Raw genomic sequence first — 14907 nt, 5'->3', positions numbered from 1 at the left:
GCTTATTTTTATTATAATAAACTTAGTTAAACAAGTTAATCGCGTTAATTATTTACTACATATACTACCAGAAAATGTATAATGCCTCTCTATAGCTCGAATTTACACGAGTTATAGAGATAACGAAATTTCGAGATTCGCGTTACTCGCGTTAGGCCCTCTGGGAACTTTAGGGAGGCAGTCTCGAAGATTTATTAGAATTGTAATTACACTAATGTATTCCCTAAGTTACTATTTCCAACAAACTAACGGTAAACACGCGATGATTCACGACTAATCAGCACGTAAGCCACTTAGCTTTATCTCGGCAAGAAATAGGTTAGCGACATAAAGATGAATGAAGCCTGTATCGGAACGTGTGACATCACCGCACACTTGAACTTTACAGATGAATGGGTAGGTGTCACGTCGTTCATGTTTATAATATGACCACAGATTGGCAATTCATTGGAGTAGGGGAACGCGGGGTTGAACGTGCCGCGGGTAGGTTGTGCCGATGGCAATATCTCCGAGAGTAAAAGAGATAGATACATTTTGTTGCTTCGTCCTGAAATGTTTTACCGCCGCGCATAGTCGGCGGCCATCTTAGTTGCGTCAGCGCCGCGCTCTGAGTAGCTCGCTGCCACAAGCTGTTTCGATGTCACGTAAGTAAATATTTTTGTGTTTTTACTTTTTGGTCTATTTTTTACATTTTGCGAGTTATTATTTCAAACGCTTATTTAGAGTGTTAATGATTTATTTAAGCAGCTTGAGTTTTGTGTATAATAACGATGTGCTCAACGTGTTTCTAAAAATCTGATGATACTTAATTGTATTGCCAAAGGGGCTCAAAGTGCCGATAACCCGGGGCTCATTGTGCCGCGGCACGACGAACCCCGTTTACGGCACAACTAACCCCGTGTAGTTCTGATCATTATCTATATTGTTGTCAGGATGAGAGTTTACAAAAAGAAGACTAACAGGGGTACCACTTCCCGGCAATTACTTCAAAAAGCCGCTGAAGCAGTTATAAAAGACGGCAGAAAATTAAAGACAGTAGCCCGTGAGCTGGAAATATGTCATACCACTTTACAAAGATATGTAAAGAAATTACAGCTTGGGGAAACACCTGCAGTGGGGTACACCCGTAAGTTGGTGTTTAATGCTGAAGAGGAGGCCGAATTAGCTTCATATGACTTATACTTGCCCAAATTGCTTTTCAGACTACTCTGACTCTGACTGATTAATGGTAAAAAAAATGTTTATTTGTTGATTTTCACTTATAACTGAATTGTTTGTGATAAATATTTATCAAAAAACAAAAAAAATGCTTGTTTTGTTAAAGTAGATATAAAAGTAGATACATAGTATTAAGTTTTATGTTTTATTATTGAGTCAAATAGATATGTAACTGATTGATCTCATTATAAAGTACAAAAGTCAAGATAAGATGCTAATTTAAGCTATAAGACTGTTACCATGTTGATGATTAAATTGTATTTCCGAGTTATTGTTTTGTTTTGTTCCTTTGCACACGGATTTATCGGTTTTTACATACTTTAAGGAGAAGCGGCACAACTTGCCCCACTACCGGCACAAGTCGCCCCACGATGGGGTAAATTGTGCTCCTCTGACTTTTCGTATAAAATTGGCCATAAAATAATTTGTATGAAATATTCCTAAAAATAGCATATGGGTACAAAAACTACATAAAATTTTACATGATCTACGTTACATAGTATAAGTATATCTTTCAGTTTAAATCGAAATATGTCTCGTTTTCTTAAAATCGGCACGTTGAACCCCGCTCTCCCCTACGAACGCCATACTCCGGTGGCTCGGGTACGTAGAATGAATTACAAAATGGCCGAAGACCGTCTGGACGTCCCAGATACCAATGGAGCTGGTAAAAAAAGACGTCAGCGAAATCGGCGTTCTTGAATGAACAGAAACTGCTATGGATAGGGAAGCATCAAGGAATATTTGGTATCGGAAGGCAAGAATAATTTCAGGTCGTCGAGCTACAGCAGCACGAGTAAGTGCGTTTTCACACTATCCGATCCGATATCGGATGTCGGAAGGATTTCTAAGGCAAAAATCCAAGATGGCGGCTTAAATATATGGGATATCGGTCCTACATCCGATATCGGATCGGATAATGTGAAAACGCACTTAGTGTAGGCGACGGCGAGTTTTCCTAGCGTCACGTTTTGAAATTAGCGTTTATGAACAAGGATTTTCCTTTTCCTGTTTTCTTTGAAAATACGCGAACAAAAAATAGACATAATTAGTTCCAATTAAATATTAATCATTTAACATTATGGTCCTGAGTGGAACGAAACTAGTTTGTCTTTGCACACAATTATTGTTCTAAAAGACAATTACGGTTAACATGAAATGTTGTCCATGAAATCAACGAGCACATTTACATTTCCTTACATGAAAATGCAGATTATAATTTAGTCGCGCTGTCTTGAAATTACAAACGCAGACACAATAGAGAAAGATCGTCAACTGTCAAACCGTCTGTTGTGTTATGTCATCATGTTCTCTAAAACATTACCTATCATAACATGAGTGATTTATAAATATGGTACAATACTAACATGTGTCATATCGATGTGTGAGCTTCTGCTTGTAAGTGTGTCAAGTATTGTAAAACTGGATTACTCGTAACTAAACCAATATTGATAAATTAAAAATGATGTTTAGGTAATAAAGTCTTTTTTAAGGGTAGGGAGTAAACGGATGTTTAAATCCAATATAGTTGCCTACATATTTGGGACGTAAAGTTGGATATACTATCTGTCAAGATGTGTGATGCGACACTGTGACAAAGTACAGAGTTTTTACTGATCTTTAATAAATGGTAGAGGGTAGCAGGCGTACATAGTAAATAATTTACTTTAAGGCATACGTTGCGCCTTTAGCTGTAAACTTATAAGTATACCCACGTTTGTATGTCTATTAAAGTTAGGCTATTCATTCATGTGCCGCACGTCAACGTCACATCAATCAGTTCTGTAAGTACTAACACGACTCAGACTGCTCCTTAGAATGAATACCTATGTTTATTCAGAATTGGGTCGATTTGACAGGTTCTTTGAATATAACAAGTTCATGTCCGTTCAACGTTTGCCAAGGCTCCAGGTATTTGAATAGTCGCTATGGTGTCCATTAGTACTTGTCAGATCAAAATGAACCGTTATTTATAGATAATTGCGGGTGACTGAACGAAGTAAGTAATATTACTTTGTCACGACTGACTCCGGACAGAGTTCATCATTTGTTTATTTAAGCCTAACTAATAGGTATAAGATGAGATCTTCGGACATAAGTTGCGAAAAGGGTAAAGTTATAATTATAGCCAATGGCATTGAAGAATAAATTAATTGTTTAAGTAATATCAGAAATTTCATCATATTTTTTCCAGGATAATATGAAGTGTTCAAGGTTCAAAGAGCCAGCTGCTAGATATTTCTGGTTTAGAATGAGTTTAGATACCTACCTACTATGCGACTACCTTGCCCGCAGGCGTGTCTCGGTCTGTTCCTATTTTGCCTTTCTGCATTGCATCGATCATATTACCTTGATTAACCTAGCGAGTCCGAAGTCGGCGATTTTCACGATGTTGGCATCGGCGACGTGAACATTCCTAGAGGCGAAATCTCTGTGAATGTAGTTCTGTGACTCGAGACACACCATGCCGACTATATCTGCTTATAGAAAGCTATGTGCAGTTTATATTTTATAAAGCTTCTTTTACCTTGATTAGCCTAGCGAGTCCGAAGTCAGTGATCTTGACAATGTTGGCATCGGCGACGAGAACATTTCTAGCGGCGAGATCTGTAACCCGAGATACGCCATGCCGACTCTATCTGCCTACAGAACGCTTTCTGCCGATTATATTAAAAAGCTTCTCTTACCTTGATTAGCCTAGCGAGTCCGAAGTCAGTGATGTAGGCGATGTTGGCGTCGCAGACAAAAACTTTCCTAGCGGCGAGATTTCTGTGGATGTAGTTCTGTGTCTCGAGATACGCCATGCAAATACAGACTCTAGCTGCCTACAAAACGCTTTCTGCCGATTATATTATAAAGCTTCTCTTACCTTGATTAGCCTAGCGAGTCCGAAGTCAGCTATCTTGACGATGTTGGCGTCGGCGACGAGAACATTCCTAGCGGCGAGATCTCTGTGGATGTAGTTCTGTGACTCGAGGTACGCCATGCCTGCCGCTATCTGTGCCGCCATGTCGATCAGCTGTTGGAGCTTCAGACCGCGGCCTTTGCCTGGAACAAGACAGATATTGTTAAACCTTATACGCCTCTCCAAAATATGCCAGGAGCGAACCCTTAGATTTTTCGGTCACATCAAGAGATCACCAATGCATAATATGGAGAAGTGTATCATCTTGGGGCGAATGAATGGTAAGCGCGCTTGGGGTGGGGCTCGTAAGAGATGGTCTGACTGTGTGAAGGGGTCGACTGGCGGCGGCCTATTAGTAGAGGAGTTGTACGAGCATTTGTATGGGAGGGGTCATAATAATTCCCACAGAACCGAAGTTTGTTTTTTTAGTCTTTTTGACATACTAAAAATATAGTAAAATATATTTATCAAAATGCGTTTTTCGACCGCCAAAAGTTGTATGAAAAATTACTATGGAAAAAAAAACCTAAAATTTAAAAATCGTCTCTGGTATTAACTTATGGGGAATTAGGCGGCAAAATTTTTGAAAGCGTTGATGTTTAGCAAAAATATAAACATTTTTCACTATTTTGGTAAAATAAAAATTATTAAAATCATAAATTTTATGAAAGGAAGTAATTAAAACATACATTTCAAATTAACATATGTACAATACCTATTTAAATACGGGTACTCCGCCTAGTAAATGTTACGATTATGCCACTTATCTGTGTCGTTTAGGGTAACTATAGATACATAGTCCTTTGATATCCAAATCATGTTCTTGTTCTACTAGCGCTATAACGGGTTCGACTAAGCGATTTGGATATCAGACGCATCCATAACCACAATCTCTAAAGTTTTTCTATATTTATTCGATGAAAAAGCGCTACAGGATATGACTCCATTTTGGATATTTCTCCCGCGGACGCGTAGTGATTGCGTGGATATCAAACATATCACGTGATGAGTGGAAAGGTGCCCTCACGCCACAACGCGCATCTCTAGAGTGGCTGGCGTCATAGGCTACCGTGACTCTTATCAGGCGGATCGACGATTTACCATGGTGTGGTACCTATGAAAAAAATTACTTTGCTGAAATTTATGTTTTAATTACATCCTTTCATCAAATTTATGATATTTATAATTTTTTATTTTACTAATATAGTGAAAAATTGTTAAGTTTTTCCTAAACATCAACGCTATAAAAATTTTTGCCGCCTAATTCCCCATAAGTTGATACCAGAGACGATTTTTAAATTTTAGGATTTTTTTCATAGTAATTTTTCATACAACTTTTGGCAGTCGAAAAATTTTGCATAAATATATTTTACTATATTTTTAGTATGTCAAAAAGACCCACACAAAGAACTAAAAAAACCAAACTTCGGTTCTGTGGGAATCATTATGACCCCTCCCATACAAATGCTCGTACAACTCCTCTACTATTGCCTGACTGGTTTTCATCAAGTGGGTTGGGAAAAATATGGGATCATAGTGTAAAAATAATGTAATACCTAAATACGAAAATACAATGTAGGTACCTACGTACCTACATCGTATTTTCTTTCAAGACATAAACAAATTTGAAACACCTAAAAATCACTTTAAGCGCGTTACGGCTGTAACCGTCTTCTTTGTTAGTCCTAGTAAACACATACGCGCCAAATACAAACATACAAATACATAAATTCAAAACAATGATAAGAATTCATTCATACTTAACATATAAATAACAATGCTACTGCAAGCCATGTGTTCAGCGCGGTTGCTCGATACAGATGCGAAAATTATCACCGTATCTATTTTATTACCTACTAGATCAAATAATCATAGCACCCTATAGACGCTCTCTGATTTTAAAATCAGATTTGATATCAAAACGGGGCGCCTACACAAAATGCTAAACTTCTACGCTCCGTAGCGTATTGTAGTCATCTAACTCTATTAGGCTCACTTGTACCAACCACTTAACTCGGGGTTAGTGGGCTGTCAACTGTCAAATTCCATATAAAATGGTGGGTTAACCCTCAATTTTAGTTGGTGCAAGTGTCCCTAAGTCTTCTGTATTAGTGCGACAGCGTCGTTTCGTTCTCCTCGGAGTGTTAGCGATTGGCATCTTGTCTACGCTGCTTGGTATCGTTTTCGAAAACAATCATCTGTTTTAAACTAGAACACTTTTGTTTTCTCGCAGACACAGCCGATCTAGGCAATGCTAACAAATAGCAAATGTTATGTAAATTGTGCCATGCAATCTGCGACGTAAAGTGGGACGTGAAACATAGTAAAGTTATTGCAGAAAATATCAAAGTCGTGCCTAAATCGTAAACTTTGTTTACACAAACGGTATCACACCGCACTTATTTATACTAGCTATGGTAGTTATGCTGGCAGACTGAAACTAAATATGTTTACAACAACTTTTGACTCCAGAAATTGAGAAAACAATTATGATGACACAATGCCTTTTCAAATTTGGCAACAAGATGTATAAACTGAATAAGACAACTTATTATCTTCAAATAAAGGCCTGGTTCTCAAGGCTAGCTAATATGCATGCATAATTATACCTTGAAGGTAGTCGAGTAGAGATCCGTTCTTCATCAGCTCCGTGATGATATAGATGGGTTCCTCGAGCGTGCACACGGCATAGAGTTGAATGAGTTTGCTATGCCGCAGCTTCTTCATGATCTGCGCCTCCGCGAGGAAGTCCTTGGGGTCCATGGTGCCGGACTTGAGGGTCTTGATGGCGACAGGGGTGGTGTTGTTCCACAGGCCCTCCCACACTTCGCCGAACTGGCCGTGACCAAGCTTCCTGACGAACTTGAGGGACGAACGGTCGATCTCCCATTGGTCGCGTGTTCGGTGAGAAAGTCCCTCCGTAACTGGTTTTTCGACCTGTAAACAATGAAACGTTTTTCATAAATTAACTTAAGTATTCATTGTTATATAATATAATAGGACAGTTACTTGGCAGACGACATGTGGCGGTTTGATTTATTATGATGTATGGTCAGGTGCTCGGTTATCAGGTCAAACATTAAGATTAATGATGATCGTAAATTTAATTAATTCCAACATTTTACATAATTATATTACCTATTATTGGGTTAAATTGTGGCGTAGGCGAGAGGCTGGCAACCTGTCACTGCAATGTCACAGTTTCGTTTTCTTTCAACCCCTTGTTTGCCAAGAGTGGCACTGAAACCTGAGTAGTTTCATGTGCTCTGCCTACCCCTTCATGGGAGACAGGCGTGATTGTATGTGTATGTATGTGTGATGTGTATATTACCTATTATATTTCAATTCCACTTTGCAAAGTATCGAACGTATAACCGTACATATCCCAGGTCTATTACGATCGCGATGTAAAATGTAGCTTTAGAGAATATTGAACGGTAGGAATTTCATATTTTGTAGGTATGAGTAAGAGTCATAGATGTAAGTTCAATATATGACTTTTTAGATGATAAAAGTGCAAAGTGTTAACAACTATTCGCGAGACAATAATAATAGCGTGTATAGGTTGTACAATTTCTAAAAAATATTACCAGAGGTAATAGAAGCTAGCTGAAGTCACTTGCACTGTGTGACGCATTCTAGTGCAATAATTTTGATTTATAGCTGCATTGTGATGAAGCTCGCGTATTTATCTAATTTTCTTTTATTACAACAGTCCAACGATTGACCCAAGTAATGTTAAGTGGTGACAAGATCAAAGATGGAGCAGATTTTTCCATAATCGTCTATTCAATCTAGCTTTGAAGACTCGTGTTGTAGAACGTAGTTCGCGGTTAAGGAATATAGGTGATATGACCTCATCCTCTTTAGTATGTAGTTCGCAGGGTTCGAAAATATCCGATATTTATAATAAATATCAAAATATCGGATATTTATGATATATATCGGATATATATCAACTTTGATATATATCCATTTTGTATGGAAAGCACATTATTATTTTGTTGCATTATTTATGAATACTACTTAGATAAGGAAAAATCTACTAAAAAACATAACATTTAGTAGAAAAAACAGTAACAAACACACAAAAACTATATTTTAAATAATGTTACTTTTTTAAAACCATTTTGGTAATGCAATATTTATTTAAAAAAAAAAGATATATATCGGATATTTATATCCATTGATAAATATCGGCGTACCCAGCTGGATATACATCCGATATATATCGGATATATATCTTGATACATCTATTCTTATGATACGAAACTACCAGGGTTCGAGGATATGACTAGACTGGCTGGCGCTAGTTAAGCTTACCAAGACCAAGACCGATCAAGAAATACAGAATTCATTAAAGTTAACATATCCAAATACAACACTCACAACACTGAGAGGAAACAACAAGAGAAGTAAAGAGTAAGTGTTGTTTACAACAGCCAGTCTCTATATTTCGGCAGACAGATTTAGAGAATTTGTCAGTAAAAATATAAATTCAACGGCAAGGATCGTCACGATACCGATTCGGCAGAACGGCCAAGTACAAGTGGTCCTGTAACTCTAGAAGTGGAGGCACTTTTTAATTCACGCCACGTTGTAACGTGAAACCAGTGGGCAGCGACCGCGACGCCTTGTCTGTTTGCCCGTCACGCACAGCTATACATTGAGATACAACGTTTATCACTCGTCGATATAATGTTCAATCGGTAGCGTACCGGTAATCGGTGCGTGGACTTTGTACTACCACAGTTAGTCGACTTTTCACTAAAGCCTGATTTGAGATGAGACCAAAGGTTGATACTTTTTATTATAGCGAGATTTAAGCTTAATCTCACAATAACACAAATATGTATCAATATTATATTTACAATTGATGGAATGAATGTTCCGTTTAGTAATTTTATTTTTAATATAAAAAACGTCTACACTGAGTTATTGCTTTTTTTTTTGTTTTTAAGGTGTCACTCATCCACAAGCCCAAAAGGGTCAACGAAGGTTTTAGGATGGCCACCTGTCAGTCCTGTAGGACGGATATGGGTGCTGATAGTATGTATAAACAAAATAAATGAAATAAATTTGTCTTTATCTTGAATTATGATATTTATGATCTGTGTTAATACGAATTGCGTCTACATTACGTTTACGCCTGAATAAAATTCTTGTCTCTAAGACAATTTTATTTTATGTATTCGGCCAGCCGCAATAATTAAGATAGTTATTTCAAAGTTACCTCTATAACGGAACAGAACGGAGCATTCGGTGTATTTATTATCTAAATCAAATTGGTGTCATTAAAGTAAGTCATTAAAGATATCTTTTATCCATTTACACCGTGTCCAATAAGTTTGAATACAGCACAAATAGCCAATAAAACAAAATGAACAAATAGTTACTACATTATTATTATATTTTATGAATGGCACTCTTATTTACTACATTCACAACAAATGTTTTGGAATAACTCCAGCATTAACTTGTTTACCAGCCTCAAACGCTTCTCAAACGGATCACACGCGGCACGCACCGTTTTCTTCACATTTCATCCCAAATACTCTCGATAACCTTTTTGAAATGATCTAGGTTTATGATTTTATAAAAATTTAGTCTTCAAAGCATGTATGACCATACAAAATAGTCTAATACGCCTAAACCTGGAGGCCTGGGTGGCCACTCATGTTTCGGATAAAAAACTGCCAAATTAGTCTGAAACTACGCTAGAATACCATTTGCCGAATGTGCTGGAGGTGCGTCTTGTTGGGACACATGATACTCATTCCCAAGCATCCTTTTTAACTTTAAGGCATTTTTTTCTCCAAACCCTTGGTTTTAAAGAAAAAAACGTTGATTTTAACGCTTTTATCTGTAAGTACTGAAGGTAGTTTACCTCGCTTACATACTGGATCCCACACCTGGGCCGATGGTGAGCTCTGGACCCTGGCAAATTTTTCTAGTTGCCCGGAACGTTATCTATCCTCGGTACCCATAATAGTTTATTTTGGACACGTGGCGTCTGTTTTATCACATACAGATTCTCCTTATAAAAAATAACTCGTCACCTGCGTGCCGAGCAAGTGTTTTGTTGGCACTTTACCTCTTTGTTTTTCTTAGACACTTCGGAAATTTCATGTACTTTGTGCTTGTATTTTATTAAGAGGAATATACTCTTTAGTTTAAATAAGAATTTGATGGCCTGTGATCCCTATATCTTTAGAACTGAGGTAAAATGCGAGTATTCGGACTTATTGGACACGGTGTAGACACGCTAAGTAACGAGACCTAAATGTTTTACATACATATGACCGCTGTTGACGTAATCCACCGTCGAGTTTGTTGCATAAAGTACGAATTGTTATACAATACATCATATTGAACCTAGTCTGACTGCAAGAAATGTCGAAGTTGAGTCTAGCTGGTAGGGGTCGGCAAACTTGGGTTTAAGAAACTAGCCAGCGCAGTAGGTAGCAATAATTATAAACACCGATTGATTCGCCTCGTGTTCATTTTGCATTTTGTTTGCGAGTTGTGGTTTGCCGTGGCTTAAACCTTTTCCATGCCGCATCATTCTAGAAGGTTCATCCGATTAATTAGAATTAAACTATAATGATTGATTTGAGAAGTTACCTACCTACCTACCTACGTCAAATCCAGTTCGAGTTTGAAAGTGGATTGTTTGGAAATGAGTAAACTAGTGTAGCCTGGCCTGGTTTGGTCATATCATAATGTTCATAAATCATAATGTTGAAGTATTAAAATAAAATTTAAACAAATATTTATAATATATAATTTTTGTTATGAACTTATGAAACAGAACAGAATTAGATGTCGTTCAACTGGCACTACTAGGAACCGTGCGAGTGAGTCCTAATATAGTACATTACGATACAACTGCGTAAAAAAGGAAGTTCGAAACGAGTGGCAATAAATTAAAACACGACCGAAGGGACTTTTTCAGTACAGATGGTGTTTTTTTACGCACTAGTGCGAGAAGTGGTTCATTATATGTCAGGTCGAAACTTCGGAGGTCCATCTGTACTGAAAAACGTCGTTCGATACACGTGCGAACTTTCTTTTTTTCGCACTTGTATCGAAATGTACTATTTCTTATTACAGTTATTACGGAGATCCACATCGTACTTTTTATAGTAAGTATATTCTGCAGGTTTAGGTGCACAACTGGACGAATAATAATGCTACGGATAGGTACGATTGGTAGATTATGAAAGGATACCTGTAAATCAACTTCAAATTCTCTAAAATGTCGGTATAACTATCTATAAATCAGCAATCGGTTTTATTTTATTTTTTGCGTCAAAAAAAAAAAATTTTTACGACATTAAATCTGTTTTTAATATGCGGACGAAATTACGAACTATTACAACACAAGCCATCTTGAGCTTACCGTGGGCCTCGTGGGTCAATCTGTGTAAGAATGTCCTATTATTTATTTATTTATTGTTAAAAAAAGTTAACTGAATGAACAATACTGTTGATGAATGATGAAATAAATGCGTTTTATGAAGCATGTAGAAATCTCACAATTTTATTTTTTATACGTCAAAAGGAGATACGTCCAGTCATCCATTTAGTACATTAGGTTTACACATACCACCACTGTGGGCAAAACCACCGGTTAGAAGGAGTCCAGTTCATCCCTTATCATTTTCGGGCTCCCACACTGTAGTGAGTTTGGCCCACAACTCATTATTGTTTTTAACTTGTTTTGTTAATAAAAGTTTTTAAAACAAAATGTAAACAAATAATCATGCTCAACATAGTATACATAGTATGCAACTGTCACAAAACTTCAGAAACAAAATAATAATTAGTGAAGCTAACATTCCTCAAAATAAAAGCTTAAAACTTTTATTCAATAACATCTATGAGTCTCTTCACAGAAATAGAAATCCAAAGAGATTTATCCGTAACAAATTAAGAAAATAGGTTTTTACGTTAAAAATAGCCTTTTACATTTGCGGTGGACAATCGATTAGACGCTGCTCCACTAATAGGATAATCGTTATATGACATCGAGCATTCGGAGAAGTAACCATTTGTTAATTGTACCAACAATACGGAATTTTCGGTTCGATGCGGTTTGAGCCCACAATATATTCAATATTAATTATGCGTCGTTTAAATAGTGGTAGACGAGCTGACAGACGTGTTTTAATAATACTTCATCAAATAATACAAATACGGGCCTACGTCTGTTATGATTGACTTATCAGCTAAACTAAACTTTTCAGACACCCAAAACAATAATTTAATTCAACTGTGTTTTTTGTTACAATATTTGAACTGTCCAAGTTTTGTTGTTAAAGCCTGTGGTTACCAAAGTTTATTGGGGATCCACCCCCCCTCATGACCGTCTTAAAAATGGTGCAAAAAGGTTGATTTGTATCGCACAGACTTCTTGGCAGTTTCAGAGACCACTGAATATTTTCACAACCCATTTTTTAAACATCTTCTTTTCTTAAAACCAGCTAAGCGCTTGACTTTAAACTTAAAAAGCAACCTTGGACTCAATCGAAAGGCAGAATAAACGGCAATGACAATGGGATCGGTCGAGGGCTGAGGTCAAAGACACATTATCGACCAATATTATCGAACGGTTAATGCATGTTGTACAAGCGCGGAAATAAATACATTTTGATACCTACAAGTTTTTTATCCGCTTGAGCAAGGAGGTGTGTTGAAGGAAAATATTGTAACAGATTTTTTCTGTTTAAAATTTTTATTATTAATCAGCTTAGTGCATATTCGGCAATTATTTTGCAAATCGCCTGAACTAAGTTTTTGGCGAAAGTATAATCAGATACAAAATTATTAAGAATAGGCAAAGGGATTAAAAGGATTAAGGGAAGGAGGGAGGAAAGGGATTTAAAGGGATTAAGGGATTAGGGAAGAAAAGAGGTGTATTTTAAAAACTGTTGAATGCAGAAGAGGAAATATGTTGGGACACCTGTTACGACACGACGAATTCATCAAGATCATCATAGAAGGGAAAGTAGAAGGAAGAAGAAAGAGAGGAAAGCCAAGGAGGGCATACATGGACCAAGTGAAAGAGAAAGTGAATGTCGTGTCGTATCAGGCTGTCAAAGAAAAAGCCCAGGAAAGATATAGCTGGAGATTGCTTCACCGACAAGAGCCCAGCTTTTAAATTTCTGTTGATGAAAGGGATTATACCAAATTCATATTAGGTATTTGTTTTAAATTTTCATGCGATTGAGACTTTAGCGTGAAATTGTAATTATTTTTACGCTTTAATTAATTTCAAATTAATAAAAGTGTTTACTTAAATTAAATTATGTAAGTACGGCTGATGTATACCTATTTCCAAATATGAAGTATTTTCATGTTGACAAATATAGAATGCTAGAAACAATAGTTTGTACAAAAGAGCGGTGGGCACAAGGCGACCGTTCGGTTGCGTAGACGCAGTGTGCGTGACGAAAGCGGGGCCATCTCGGCCTTGCGACGGCCGGCAGAAACTGGAGCGATAATGCCTAATGTTTGAACGTTCGCGAATTTCTGCCAAATTGCGAAAATGTTTGGTAGTTAATAAATGTATCTCGACGTCGACAGAATCGTCTGGTACCTTGTTAATAGGGCATGTTATACTCAGAGGAGAATATGGGACTATCAGTTGCAGAAAATGGTGACAGTATTGAGTGCTCCCCCTAGTCTCTCAATTTGCTGACTTTCTTCTGATAGTTTATTTAATTATTAAAAAAAATTAATTGCCTCTTTTCAATCCTTATCAAAAATGCTACTCTTACCAAAAATTTTAACAGAAAAAGGTAACGTAACTGGCAAAACCCCCGTCATATATTTATAGAATCTATTAGTGCCCATGTTGCAAATTTATGCAATACTCAGACGTAGGCGCAATGTAATATTGCTAAAAGAAGACAAGTGATGTAAATGTATTAGCCGAATTAGAAGTGGTCCATTAAAGCTGGCGACTGTTGTCATGTAATAACTCCGTTTGTGTTTGTGATGAGCTATATAATTTAAATAATGACCAAGAAACACCTAATTTAGAAACTGACCACTGTTTTTTTTTGTAACCACATACCGACGGTTGGTGAGAAATTAATGGCTTTAGATTGATAGATGTATTAGAGGTATCATTGATTGCATTCCATTCAAGGTTGGGTTATGTTATTGTTGAATATCACCCATCGCCTCGGTTTACTAACTGTAGATTTAGAAATATAAGAAGCTAGTTAATGGGTTGCTCGTCTAAAATCAATTAAAGTATGATAAACCGAGCCACAAGAACTTGAATATCTATACCTACTTAATCGATTACCGTTAGCAAAAGTGGAGGAAACCCTTTCCGAGTACAGTACCTTTAATATAAACAGAACTGATAGTCATTAGTGGCGAAGACCAATTACGCACACTGTAACTCTGTTGACGGATATTTGGTTACACAACAAAGGATAATTAGGAAGGAATTCCTAAAGATTAGTTTAATCGATGTGACGCAGTATTAGTAATGTAATGTTGCATTGTATCGGAATTCGCACGTGTTATTCATAAAGTTACGCGAGAGATCACGTAGGAAAAAAGTTCAAGGATCCTGAGACATTGGCTAATCGCTAATGTGTTGGTAACTAGAGCTTTATGACATGCATGACATTATAGGAATGCGATGTGTAACCCGGGCCTGGAATAATGCAAGGTCGAAGAGCTGGTATTAGCACTCGAGTTAAATATGAGACAGGGTCCTTCGGTAAATTAAAAGAATCCATGTTTGATAGCCTGGCAATATT

The 14907-nt window shown here is 37.1% G+C and overlaps 1 protein-coding gene across 3 annotated transcripts in view; it reads right to left on the bottom strand.

Moving 5' to 3' along the window:
* Window positions 1-14907, bottom strand: part of LOC125234387 (tyrosine-protein kinase Src42A) — a 100576-nt gene that overhangs the window by 8387 nt on the left and 77282 nt on the right. For all 3 annotated transcript variants that reach the window (XM_048140595.1, XM_048140594.1, XM_048140596.1), the window contains exons 4-5: window positions 6733-7060; window positions 4088-4266 (exon numbers count right to left, since the gene is read on the bottom strand). In XM_048140595.1, coding sequence (XP_047996552.1) covers window positions 4088-4266; window positions 6733-7060 — 507 coding nt within the window. The remainder of the gene's footprint in view (window positions 1-4087; window positions 4267-6732; window positions 7061-14907) is intronic.

Source organism: Leguminivora glycinivorella, chromosome 16 (assembly GCF_023078275.1).
Source record: "Leguminivora glycinivorella isolate SPB_JAAS2020 chromosome 16, LegGlyc_1.1, whole genome shotgun sequence".
Taxonomy (NCBI): domain Eukaryota; kingdom Metazoa; phylum Arthropoda; class Insecta; order Lepidoptera; family Tortricidae; genus Leguminivora; species Leguminivora glycinivorella.
This window is presented reverse-complemented; position numbering and strand designations above follow the sequence as displayed.